Source organism: Physella acuta, unplaced genomic scaffold (genome assembly GCF_028476545.2).
Source record: "Physella acuta isolate Inbredline_101_S28 unplaced genomic scaffold, ASM2847654v3 ptg001249l, whole genome shotgun sequence".
Lineage (NCBI taxonomy): Eukaryota > Metazoa > Mollusca > Gastropoda > Physidae > Physella > Physella acuta.
Genome location: NW_026732765.1, coordinates 88,666 through 101,696, shown reverse-complemented (window position 1 = coordinate 101,696; position 13,031 = coordinate 88,666). Strand labels below are relative to the sequence as shown.

The following is a 13,031-nucleotide window of genomic DNA, read 5'->3' as shown; positions in this document are numbered from 1 at the left end:
GGTTTCAAGTGATAGAAGTAATCCTAGTTGAAATTATTTAATTGATCATGTGACTTTAAAAAACTACTTACACCACCTAACTTTTGGTTTGGTGTTCTCATAATCTTGCCTGGGATACAAACTTAGGACTTCACTTAAGGGTTAGCAGTCGTTATTGTCTGTTACCTTTAGTCTCTAATCCATTAAATAACAGACATCTAGTTTGAGCTAAAGAACCTAAGCTAGTTTTCTTGATAATACAGTTGTATTCCACATTGGGAAACCTGGGCGAACGTCAGTGAGAGCATTGACTCATTTAATTTTTTACCATGCGCTGAGGGAATATGCATATCCACACCAATGCGGCGCTTAAACAAAGGGCAGACATCAGTGAGAGCGATGCGCCATTTCTTTACCGTAGCGGAGCACGGTTATAACTTATATTAAGCTAGTAGATTAGTAGATCTAGATCTACTCATTGGAAGTCGAACGAGAAAATCAACGGGAAATTTAAAAAAATAAAAATTAGATCTTCAACTGTTCTTGTACTTGTTACCTTGTAGGTTCGCACTCATCATGAAAGTTGTATTGTTCAATTCTTGATAATGTCTTCGTCAAACAAGGCCTGTGGGTGAGACCTTGTAGAGAGTGTTTTACTGGGCGGCCGACAGTGGCGTGCGGCTCATAATGTTAACAGTGGGGGCGGGGGGCATGGGAAATCGTTAATTTTTTGCCATCTGTAGTTGGCTTACTTCTACAGAAGGTCTATCGATCAGCTTCTTTCTATGTCATTACTTCACTTTACTGGATTAATCTTATAAGCTTATAATAAAAAATTAAAGTCTGATGCGTTTCGACACCGTTCATCAAACTTTGGATCAAGCGTGTCTAATAATACTAATATAAAACTTAACAGATAAATTTTTAAACTTAAAAACATGAAAAATTGCAATCTTATCTTAAAAATTGAACAATATAAAGTAAAACTAAATTAAATTTAAAATGCATAAACATTTTCAACTATTTTTTATTGCATGATTTTTTTGATGTTATAAACCATATCTGACAGTTACATTAGTTGTGAAAAAGAGATCTCTACAATATAGATCAACAGAGTAGAAAAAATGACCATGTTAGTGCTCAACTGGGTTAGAGATTTACGGGAGAGATCCAAGAAGAAGCTGTAGTACAAATGCCAGAACAAGTTGAAGCAATTGTCTAAATGATGTTTGAAATCAGACTTAAAGTCTAACTAATGACTGCTTCTGGCAAACTCTGGGCTGGCTGGTTGGCGCTGTCCTTAATGGCACGAGCTTTGGTCCTGGCTTTGAAGGCGGCAGCATAGATGATCATGGACTAGAAGATGTGAATGCAAATCATTAAACATACCTCCCAGAAATGTACTTACCCAATCACACAGCATAGATGATCATGGACTAGAAGATGTGAATGCTAATCATTACAACACACCTCCCAGAAATGTACTAAACCAATCACACAATCATTAGGGAAATTGATAAAGTGACATACTATAATCCAGCAGTGAGGTGAATGGATAATGTGACAGGATCACAACAAAGTATATAAAGGAATGGATAAAGTGCCTTAGAAACAGTAATTAGGGAAATGGATAAAATGACTTACTACAGCATTGCGCTCAATTGCCCAAAAGAGTGCCCCATCCAAGAATTCTCTCTTTGCCCTACGTTTCACTGCATCAGATGCCATCTTATGCAACATTTCCCCCAGTGTTGCTTCATCTTCATGTTTCACATCCTTCAATAAAAATAAATGTGTAAAGCAGAAAATAAAAAAATAAAACCTTCTTTACCTCCCAGTTATTGATAGAATAAAACCTTCTTTACCTCCCAGTTATTGACAGACAAAAAACTTTTTTTACCTCCCAATTATTGACAGAATAAAACCTTCTTTACCTCCCAGTTATTGACAGAATAAAACCTTCTTTACCTCCCAGTTATTGATAGAATAAAACCTTCTTTACCTCCCAGTTATTGATAGAATAAAACCTTTACCTCCCAGTTATTGACAGACAAAAAACTTTTTTTACCTCCCAATTATTGACAGAATAAAACCTTCTTTACCTCCCAGTTATTGACAGAATAAAACCTTCTTTACCTCCCAGTTATTGATAGAATAAAACCTTCTTTACCTCCCAGTTATTGATAGAATAAAACCTTCTTTACCTCCCAGTTATTGATAGAATAAAACCTTCTTTACCTCCCAGTTATTGACAGAATAAAACCTACTTTACCTCCCAATTATTGACAGAATAAAACCTTCTTTACCTCCCAGTTATTGATAGAATAAAACCTTCTTTACCTCCCAGTTATTGATAGAATAAAACCTTCTTTATCTCCCAGTTATTGATAGAATAAAACCTTCTTTATCTCCCAGTTATTGATAGAATAAAACCTTCTTTACCTCCCAGTTATTGACAGAATAAAACCTACATTTTCCAAACCTCCAGTTAGGTCATACAACAGGATGATCGCCTCGCCAGCAGTGATGCGCAGATCGTCATCTGAATACTTCCACAATTCCTTTAGAGAATCCAAGTGGCTGCAAGTTTAAAAACAACACCAATGGTTAAAGCATGTGTGCAAATGTAGCTGTGACAAAACAGTTTCTAAACACACATGAAGCTAAACAAATATCTCTAGCTGACAGAAAGTTTGCTAGCCTTGTACAGTCTATGGAGCTCTGATTCACCACATTATTCTTTCACTCAGACTTGCACATAGCGCCTACCATCAATACAAACTAACACTAAAATGTCCATACTCTACCATTAGTCCAGAACCATACAAATCTACACTATGACATATGTTACTAAAAGTCTTAATGATGAAGTTACTATTTGTCTCTCTTTTAAAATTTTTGTTAATTCCTGATTCAACTCTTTGTTTAAAAACATTTTCCATTAACATCTGATAATCTTAGTACACTAATTTTATTGAGAAATTTGCAAGTTCTATTTTAGAAGACAGTAGGGGCCCACACTATATAATAAACTACATTATTAAATATCTTTTGAATCTCCAACAGTATGGTAACTTACATTATAAAAATATCATCTGAGAACCCAATAATATGGTAAACCTACATTTTAAAAATATTCTTTGAATACCCAACAATATGGGGAACCTACATAATAAAAATATTCTTTGAATACCCAAAAATATAGGGAACCTACATTTTAAAAATATCCTTTAAATACCCAACAATATGGGGAACCTACATTTTAAAAATATCCTTTGAATACCCAAAAATATGGGGAACCTACATTTTAAAAATATTCTTTGAATACCCAAAAATATGGGGAACCTACATTTTAAAAATATCCTTTGAATACCCAACAATATGGAGAACCTACATAATAAAAATATCCTTTGAATACCCAAAAATATGGGGAACCTACATTTTAAAAATATCCTTTGAATACCCAAAAATATGGGGAACCTACATTTTAAAAATATTCTTTAAATACCCAACAATATGGAGAACCTACATAATAAAAATATCCTTTGAATACCCAACAATATGGTGAACCTACATAATAAAAATATCCTTTGAATACCCAACAATATGGAGAACCTACATAATAAAAATATCCTTTGAATACCCAACAATATGGTGAACCTACATAATAAAAATATCCTTTGAATACCCAACAATATGGAGAACCTACATAATAATAATATCCTTTGAATACCCAACAATATGGTGAACCTACATAATAAAAATATCCTTTGAATACCCAACAATATGGTGAACCTACATAATAAAAATATCCTTTGAATACCCAACAATATGGTGAACCTACATAATAAAAATATCCTTTGAATACCCAACAATATAATGAACCTACATAATAATAATATCCTTTGAATACCCAACAATATGGTGAACCTACATAATAATAATATCCTTTGAATACCCAACAATATCATGAACCTACTTGGTCATATGAGCCTGGATCATTGGCTTTGGGGAGATTGTCAACATAAGGCACCAAGCATTCAGGGCTTTGGTAATCAGAATTCTCTGAGTGATTGTTAGGCTGGGACGATCCTCCCCTTTCCTATAGCCGAAGCAGATGATTTCCTCCAAGGCTTTACTCAATGTTTTAACTTTCTGGTAGTGAAAGAAAAATTATCAACATGATAGACCAGATATATTTAAAAAGTAGATCAGATAGATAGACAGACAGACAGACAGACAGACAGACAGGCAGGCAGGCAGGCAGGCAGGCAGGTAGGCAGGCAGGCAGGCAGGCAGACAGACAGACAGGCAGGCAGGCAGACAGACAGATATATAATAAAAATGGTAGATACACTTTGAACTTTTATTAACACAGTTATAAAACATTTGTTGATTCTGGACAAAATAACTTATCATTGTAAAATATAACATTTTCCTAAAACTTCAATACTAAAGATGTGTATTGTATTGAATAATCAGTAATAAAGTACAACAATATCATAATTGACATTAAAAAAAAAGTAGGACACATTTTTGAAGTTATAAATCTCGTGTAAAGCTAAATTTCCAAAAATAATTTAAAATTTACATAATATTATCAACGTTTATTAATTAATAATCTATTAAAAAATCAAATGATAGGAAACAAAAAAACAAAGATAAAAAAAATTAGACAACAGAAAATTGTTAATTTTTTAAATGGGAAAAAATCAGTTTCTAAAAAAAAAAGAGTTACATCTATGTAAACAGAAGAATGAACTACCTCCAGGTCATCTGAACACAGGAAACACCAGGTGGCCAGTGTTATGGCGCACGCCCCACGAGTACGGTAGTGTGTGGTGTCATCTTGCATCAGGGGGAGGAGCACGCTGTAAATCTTGTCACACAGACCTGAACACTTTGACCGCAGCTGGACAGCAACTAAGCAAAGACAGCCAGCTGCTTGATCCGGCACAAAAAAGTCTTTGCTCCGCAGACATTTGAGCAGGCTGTCACACAGAGCCTCTTTTCTGTAATACAGAAATTTCATAAGGTTATCAGACAATCACTTTTCTGTAATACAGATATTTCCATCAGATAGCAGACAATCACTTTTCTGTAATACAGACATTTCTACAGGCTATCAGACATTCACTTTTCTGTAATACAGACATTTCTACAGGCTATCAGACATTCACTTTTCTGTAATACAGACATTTCTACAGGCTATCAGACATTCACTTTTCTGTAATACAGACATTTCACCAGACTATCAGACAACCACTTTTCTGTAATACAGACATTTCACCAGATTATCAGACAATCACTTTTCTGTAATACAGACATTTCCATCAGACACGCAGACAATCCCTTTTCTGTAATACAGACATTTCCATCAGACTATAAGATCACTTTTCTGTAATACAGACATTTCACCAGACTATCAGACAATCACTTTTCTGTAATACAGACATTTCACCAGACTATCAGACAATCACTTTTCTGTAATACAGACATTTCACCAGACTATCAGACAATTACTTTTCTGTAATACAGACATTTCCATTAGACTATCAGACAATCACTTTTCTGTAATACAGACATTTCACCAGATTATCAGACAATCACTTTTCTGTAATACAAACATTTCTACAGGTTATCAGACATTCACTTTTCTGTAATACAGACATTTTTATCAGACTATAAGAAGTTCACTTTTCTGTAACACAGACATTTCCATCAGACTAGCAGACAATAACTTGTCTGTGCGAAAGATATTTCACCAGACCTATCAGACAATAATTTTTTGCAATACAAACATTTCACCAGGCTATCAGACTAGAGTCACTTTTGTAAGGACACCCACATAAAACACAAGTTTTTTTCACTAGGTAACTAGATTTGTGCAGCATAAGTGTAGTGGGTCAATGCAACTCCCTCATGCAAAGTCTCAGCTAGTTAAACCAAAGCAGGTGTATCACAGCTCAAGAGAAACAATTATTTTAACACTAACATGTCTGGAAGATACTTCGCTACATCCAAACGCTGTAATGCATTTTCAATTCCAGACAAAGATTCTGAACATTGCCTTGAGCTGTAAAATAAAATGTAGAGAATTTTAAAATTAATAAGAAAATATCCAAAATTGAATACATCATTTTTCACAAGTCAAATATCTATATATTGTAAACATTTATAAGAAAATATCAAAAAGTTGGAACACACAATCTTTACACAGGCCAAATATGAATAGTTTTAACAATTGTGATATAAATTCATGAGTCAATCTCATTTTGATACAGTTGCATCTTGGCTTAATTAATTTGATAACAATCTGTGATAAAGTGACTGTCTCAATTTTTCAACCTACGCTACACTGATCAGAGGAGGGCAATCTCTACCACAACATCCTCACCCTCCTCAATGGGTAGCTTGCATTCTCTAATCACACATGGACACATTAACAATGCTAAAACCCTGACATACATACAAGCAATGCTAAAACCCTGACATACACACAAGCAATACTACACCCCTAACCCATGACAGACACAAGCAATACTACACCCCTGATATACACACAAGCAATACTACACCCCTAACCCATTACATACACACAAGCAATACTACACCCATGACATAACCACAAGCAATACTACACCCCTAACCCCTGACATACACACAAGCAATACTACACCCCTGACATAACCACAAGCAATACTACACCCCTAACCCATTACAGACACACAAGCAATACTACACCCCTGACATACACAAGCAGTACTACACCCCTGACATACACAAGCAATACTACACCCCTGACATACACAAGCAATACTACACCCCTGACATACACAAGCAATACTACACCCCTGACATACACAAGCAATACTACACCCCTAACCCATGACAGACACAAGCAATACTACACCCCTGACATACACACAAGCAATGCAACACCCCTGACATACACAAGCAATACTACACCCGTGACATACACACAAGCAATACTACACCCCTAAGCCACAGCAGACACACAAGCATTACCCATGTCAGACACACGAAGGCCAATAACTGTTTAACATTAAATTTACTTTAGAACATCCATATATTCTGTACAAACACACACATACACATCAATGTCAATACCAATTGTACAACCTTTTCTTCAGTCCTTTCATATATTCCATAAATTTGTCCTCATCAACTTCCTCATCAGACGAGCTATCATCAGATTCGTCGCTTGAGTCTTCAGATGAATCTGCACCAATGGTAGTGCTAAAAGATACCTGAAAACCAGCTTAGGAGACAAAGTATAAAAGTTTAGAAAACATACAAAACATATAGGTCTATTTATATATGAGTGTAAGACAACATTTGCAACAAATGTCAAGAGTCAAATTTACATTCTAAGCAAATCAGATTGAGTTTTATTTTCAATAATGGTATTTATATTTATAAAGAGCTGTCATTGTCTTTAATTTATAGTGAAAGTGATATAAAATAAAAACAAGAAAAGGTTAACAAATATGATTCCTTGAGATAAGATTATTATAGCACATAAAACATGATACTAAAGGGTATTAAGAGTAGACATTAAGGTTAGATTTGGGAGATTTCAACATAATCTTCATTAGATCTATAAGATGGTAGGAATTATGTGTCTAAAATGCTTTATATATTTAGAGAAATAAACACTTTGCATTGCAAAATGTAAAGATACTACAAAATGTATACCAAATGAGGTAGAAAATTGTAACAAAATTAACCGCTTTAAAATGTCTTAGTATGGGGCATTGACAATAAAGGACATTAAACCCTGGGTGGATTGGGGTGGTTCAGAGAAATTTTTAATCAAGTCCACAATTTTAATTAGTTCATTGATATGATATTTTCATGTTTAGGTGGGTTACAGCTATATGTCTATCAAATGAAAGCAAACATATCACTACCCAACAAAAAGATTTAAAATACTAACCTCCAGGATTAATATTGTTTTATACTTTAATTTGAACGGCATGTGTTTATGTAAACTAATGGAAGAGTAACCATGGCTAGATTGTATTTAACAGGGTGTGTGTGTGTGGAGTGGGGATATAATCAACAGGGGTATTATCCTAGACCAATGCAACACACCTATACACACACCTAGATAAACTTACATGCATGCGCACATATACATTAGTTTTAACAAAAAAATGAATTAGCAGTCTTACCATTTCTGGAAACTGGGGATTATAATATTATAATATTTTATTTATGAATACAGTAAAGAAACATTAAATATGTAAAACACACTTGACACACTATGACTTTAGACACACACAATATACACAGACAAAATTACACATTTACAATTACACCACATAACCTACACACAGCTATAACTAGCTCCAAACACACAACTACACATAAACTTATACATATCTATTCCCATTCTCCTAAGCACATTTACACCTATGTACACAAAACCCTATAAAGAGAAACAATAATTTTAAGTAAAAAAAATATGTCAGCTCTAATTTTATAATAACTTCCTTCAAACATTTAAAATCTTTTCTAATTTCAAATCTAAGACAAAATACACTAGGACAAAACACCTCAGGGCAAAATGCCTTAAACATTTAGGAATCAATAAATTGAGTTATTTTATTACAATATAATAGTATAATCCTCCTAGTAATAGCAAAGTGTATAAAAGTTACATTAGTTTTATTAGTATCAGTAGTTCCAAAATACCAAAAATTTTTACTTAAATAAATATATTGCTGAATCATCTCGCAAAGAAACGACTTAGAGAAAAGTAGGAATTAGATTTAGTATTACTTTTTTAGCCAGACAGTACATGAATAAAACATTTTAAATAATAAAAGCTTTCTAAAAAATTATGCCAACATGCAAGCTTTTAATGCACTCAAACATACATTTATAGTCCTTCACATATCCTTACACCAAATAGCTACACCTATATAGATAAAAAAAAAATACCAAAACCTACATACCCATCTACAAACACCTAGAAACTCACACAGAACTACATACACAAACACACATAAGCACTCAATCATGCAAACATACACTCATCTATCCCACCCACCCACAACACCAATAACCCCACTCATAATATATACAAATACACAATTTATTTATACTTACATATTATTTGTAATAAAACTTTGATAAAGGCGATAGCTATCAAGCCTTTGACAATCCACTCCAAATATGCTAATCCTGTTGAATCATCTTTTTTAACATCTATCCCTGTATGTGTATATATAAATAAACATAAATTAGCTAATTATTTTAAAAAAATAGAGGGAGAGACATGAGTATAAGAACAAGAAAGTGGATATTGAATATAACTTATAGGGGTAGAGGAAGACATTGAGCTGTAGACATGATGTAGGATGATATAAATATTATAAATGATATATACAACAAATAAAATATTACAAATTAAAAATAAATGTTATTTATTTTGGGGCCAGATGAGTAGCCTAACTCTATTTCATATAGACCATATTTCATTTTTTTTCCCCAATAACTAACTCTTTGGCCATAAAAAAAAAACAACACTACAATAATAATACAAATGTCCTTGTGGCAACAAGGTAAAGTATAGCTCTTTTAATCGATATACAACCATAAAAGGATTTAAGGGGTGGACAAGTGGGGGAGGGGGGGGGGGGGAGGACTGGGAGCTCTTTCCATCCCTCAGATTTACAAATAGATACCCTCTTAAATTTTCCAAAAAAATATATTGTGACTTTTAAAAAATTTACTTTGTAAGATAAGGAACTAAAACCACTGACAACTACTAAATAACACAAGGAGCAACATTGTAATATTGGGTATAAATTTATTCTACACTTTTACAATTTCCCTTTTTGCTGTATTATCAAAATACTAAACTATGTTCAAACCTGTTACCTCAATTCTATGTTTTTTTAAGGACTAATCCCAAGCTAATTTTTTTTTAAGTTTAAAAAAATTGACCATTCAAAAAGTAAGCATATTAACAATACTCACAGTTTAGCAGTGATGGCCATGCATTTATTTTTGGGATTGAGTCTAGGAGAACAATCATCTGGAAGAACTTCTAAAATAAGACAACAGTCAAGATTTTATTTTAAGTACTAAAACTTACACAGAAAAAACTACTAGAGCAATGTGCCAGTTTAGTTTCAAGGACTCACTTTATCCTTAACAGACTGGAACAACACACCATATATGGCTGCGCGTAAAGAGAGTTCTTGAGTTATTTCCATAGCAGTTTTGGCAGGCTCATTCAACACAGGTTCTTTGATAATCCAAGGTGGCAGACTGGTATTCCAGAGGTGCTTGAGCTCTGCCATTGCTTGTTCATATTCTTCAAAGTTGTGGTCACAGCTGATGATAATGATTTTAAAATAGGCACAATACTTAGCATGATTAAATTAAGTTAACTATGATTCAAGAAAAGTAATTTAGTTATTGAAAATATAGGGAAATATAAGGATATATATAGGGGCACCTTCAAGCAAACACAACTAGCTATAGGACTAGAATGTGACAATAAAACTATCTACTAATTACTGTTTCCATGTTAATCATTGTATGTTTATGTAATAAAAGTAGGCTATAATATGAAACAAAAATGTAGCATATAAATAAAATAAAGTTGTCTCAGTTATGCCATTTATTAATTCTTTGTAAGTTATATTTTTAAAAAAATGTGTTATTTATATCACAACGATTGCCTCCCTTCTGACAGAGTTTTCCCCCTTAAATCTTCTTGCTACAACATGACAATTTATTTGTTATGTAAAACAAGTAAAAGAAAATGAGGTGATGAAAAAATAGTATTGCTTAAAAATTTCAAAAGCTAGTAACTGTCAGTATATTACAGAAGAAAACCAAAAAAAAAGTTTTTAATAACAAACATTTTAGTATTGTTGATTGCATTGCACAAACTTGCTATGAGCTATGGACCTTTTTGATTTTCAAGTAGATAGGTAGCAACAGAGATACGATTTTATAGGTTTTTATCAAAATAGTTACAAGACAATATAGTATTCTACAGTTTTTTCTGCCAGTATTAAAATTAGTATTAGGATTTTGGCCCAGTACTAGTTTTCTGTTCCTTTGTCTTTATAGGGTGCAGAAAGTACAAAATGTTTAATATTCCTATAAGCTAAACTTATGTACTAATTTGGCTAAATCTTTTCAAATTCTGGCTCTGGAGTTTATAAAAGAGAAAGGCCTACTTTTACCATAAAGCTTATTAACCAGAATTTTACAATGCAAAAAGAAAAAAGCATTGCTGAATTACTTTTACCTATCACTTTCATTTCCTAGATCACTGTCAGTTTTATTGATGGAAACATGGCACAGCTTGGCTAGCAGGCCCAAACCAATCTGGTTGTGTTCAGTGTGAAAGCTCAGCTCTATACAGAAAAAAAATATGACAAAACAGGATCCTGTGTGACTACTGCTATATTTAAGTAACAAACTATTAAATATAAAGATCATGTTTTTTAAATTACACAAATACTATAAAATCTATATATGAATCATACTTTGTCAAAAGTTTATTTTGTGACATAAAATTTACAAACATATTACCTTTTGCCCTATTCAGCAAAAATGAGCATTTCATCCTACCAGAATCTGTTTTGCCATCCTGTTGTATCAAGTTTCATTTTTAGTTTTCTTCTCATACAAACTCTTAGTTATCAAACTGATTCATTTATCTTTTTATAAAATTTCACAGATTAGTTTAAATTTTTTTTTTTTAAAGATTAAATCATATAGCTTACACTACTACACTAGGCTAATAGAAGTACTTTAAAAGAAGGTGCCAATAAAACTATTTGCTTCAAGCTGGTAGACTCTAGATCTAGATTCTAGATCTAGGGGCCTATTTCAAAGCTAAAAAAATTCAGGATAGGTGGGGGTGGGTGGGGGTAACTAATTCAGACCCCTCCTCTGCCTGGCCTGTGGGCTTTATATAGTACGAGCCGACCCACTGCGTATCATACACCGCTATTTAGTTGGTTTTTTTTTCTACTTTTCAATAATTTATAATTTGTGAATTCGACAGTACCAATGCTGCCACTGAAAATATTTGCTTAAAAACACTAAACCCCCCTCCCTCCCCCCCCCCCCCCCCCCACGTGAAAGCAGCCTCCTCTTAGTTACCTCCTCTAAGTTTAAAATCGTTTCAAACTAAATTATCTGTCAGCCGTCACCAAACTCGTCTCTATGATTGTAAAATGTAAACAGCGTGACCACAGCTCACCAGACAATGTGGGGGTGGGGTGGGGGTGGTAGTGATAGTGATAGAGAGAAAGAGAGGGGACTGCAAGGAGGCGCTTGCAGCTTGTTTTCTAACGGCTCCCAGAAGAGAATTATATATATATATATATATAGATAGATAGATAGAATCTACCTGGTCTAAATAAATAATAAATAATGTTTAAAAGTTTATTAAATTTTATTTTTATTTTATTTAGTATTTAGTCCGCAACTTACATAACCAGCTGTCTTCAGGAATGAAGTTTCCTGGTTGTCGCCAAGAGATGTTGAGCTTGTTAGCTGACACGAGTTGAGTAAAATTACTATAGAGATCGATATGATTTTCATAAAATGATACATGATGTTGAGATCATTAAATTTATCGATAGCGACTTTTAGATGAATTGTGTTCCGTTTAGATATATGTTACTATGGAGATTTCTGTGTGGATAAAGTTTGTAACTCAAAAGGAGTAAGAAATAAATAATAAATATTAAATTTAAAAGAGTAATACATTGATTATTAATAGTATGCGCATGGTAAAATATTTCTTTTTGTATTAGGCATTTCGATTATTTGTGCACGCTTAATTATTTCCATATAATTTAATTTAAATTTGTTTTTCTAATCAAATTTTGTTTCAATACTTTCCACTTGTTTCCAAAGATAATATTATTATTATTTTTGTATTTTACGTGTACATAAACTTTTATAGACTTCCGTACAACGTACTGCTCGAAGATAAAAACTAGAACGGGTTTTCCCGTCAAAGGGGTTAATAAAATCTAGAGTCA

At 33.2% G+C, this 13,031-nt stretch overlaps 1 protein-coding gene across 1 annotated transcript; it reads right to left on the bottom strand.

The window, feature by feature from the left end:
• Nucleotides 1-995: 995 nt before the first annotated feature.
• Nucleotides 996-12,675, bottom strand: LOC131957465 (uncharacterized). Its single transcript, XM_059322297.1, has 14 exons — nucleotides 12,475-12,675; nucleotides 11,566-11,623; nucleotides 11,279-11,387; nucleotides 10,158-10,350; nucleotides 9,991-10,060; nucleotides 9,118-9,222; nucleotides 8,178-8,189; nucleotides 7,123-7,261; nucleotides 5,975-6,055; nucleotides 4,745-4,991; nucleotides 3,959-4,134; nucleotides 2,451-2,559; nucleotides 1,624-1,755; nucleotides 996-1,335 (listed from the first exon to the last, which is right to left on the bottom strand). Exons 1-14 carry the CDS (start codon nucleotides 12,595-12,597, stop codon nucleotides 1,228-1,230), a joined length of 1,662 nt encoding a protein of 553 aa, XP_059178280.1. The 5' UTR covers nucleotides 12,598-12,675; the 3' UTR covers nucleotides 996-1,227.
• Nucleotides 12,676-13,031: the final 356 nt, after the last annotated feature.

What these genes read in the sequence shown, in the direction of transcription:
- LOC131957465 (XM_059322297.1), bottom strand. Translation starts at nt 12,597, where the DNA reads ATGTATCATTTTATGAAAATCATATCGATCTCTATAGTAATTTTACTC. An exon ending in ATGAAAGGACTGAAGAAAAG is followed by an intron (nt 6,056 to 7,122) that starts GTTGTACAATTG and finishes TTTATTTTACAG; the next exon opens with CTCAAGGCAATGTTCAGAAT. An exon ending in TAACTGGAGGTTTGGAAAAT is followed by an intron (nt 1,756 to 2,450) that starts GTAGGTTTTATT and finishes TTTTTATTGAAG; the next exon opens with GATGTGAAACATGAAGATGA.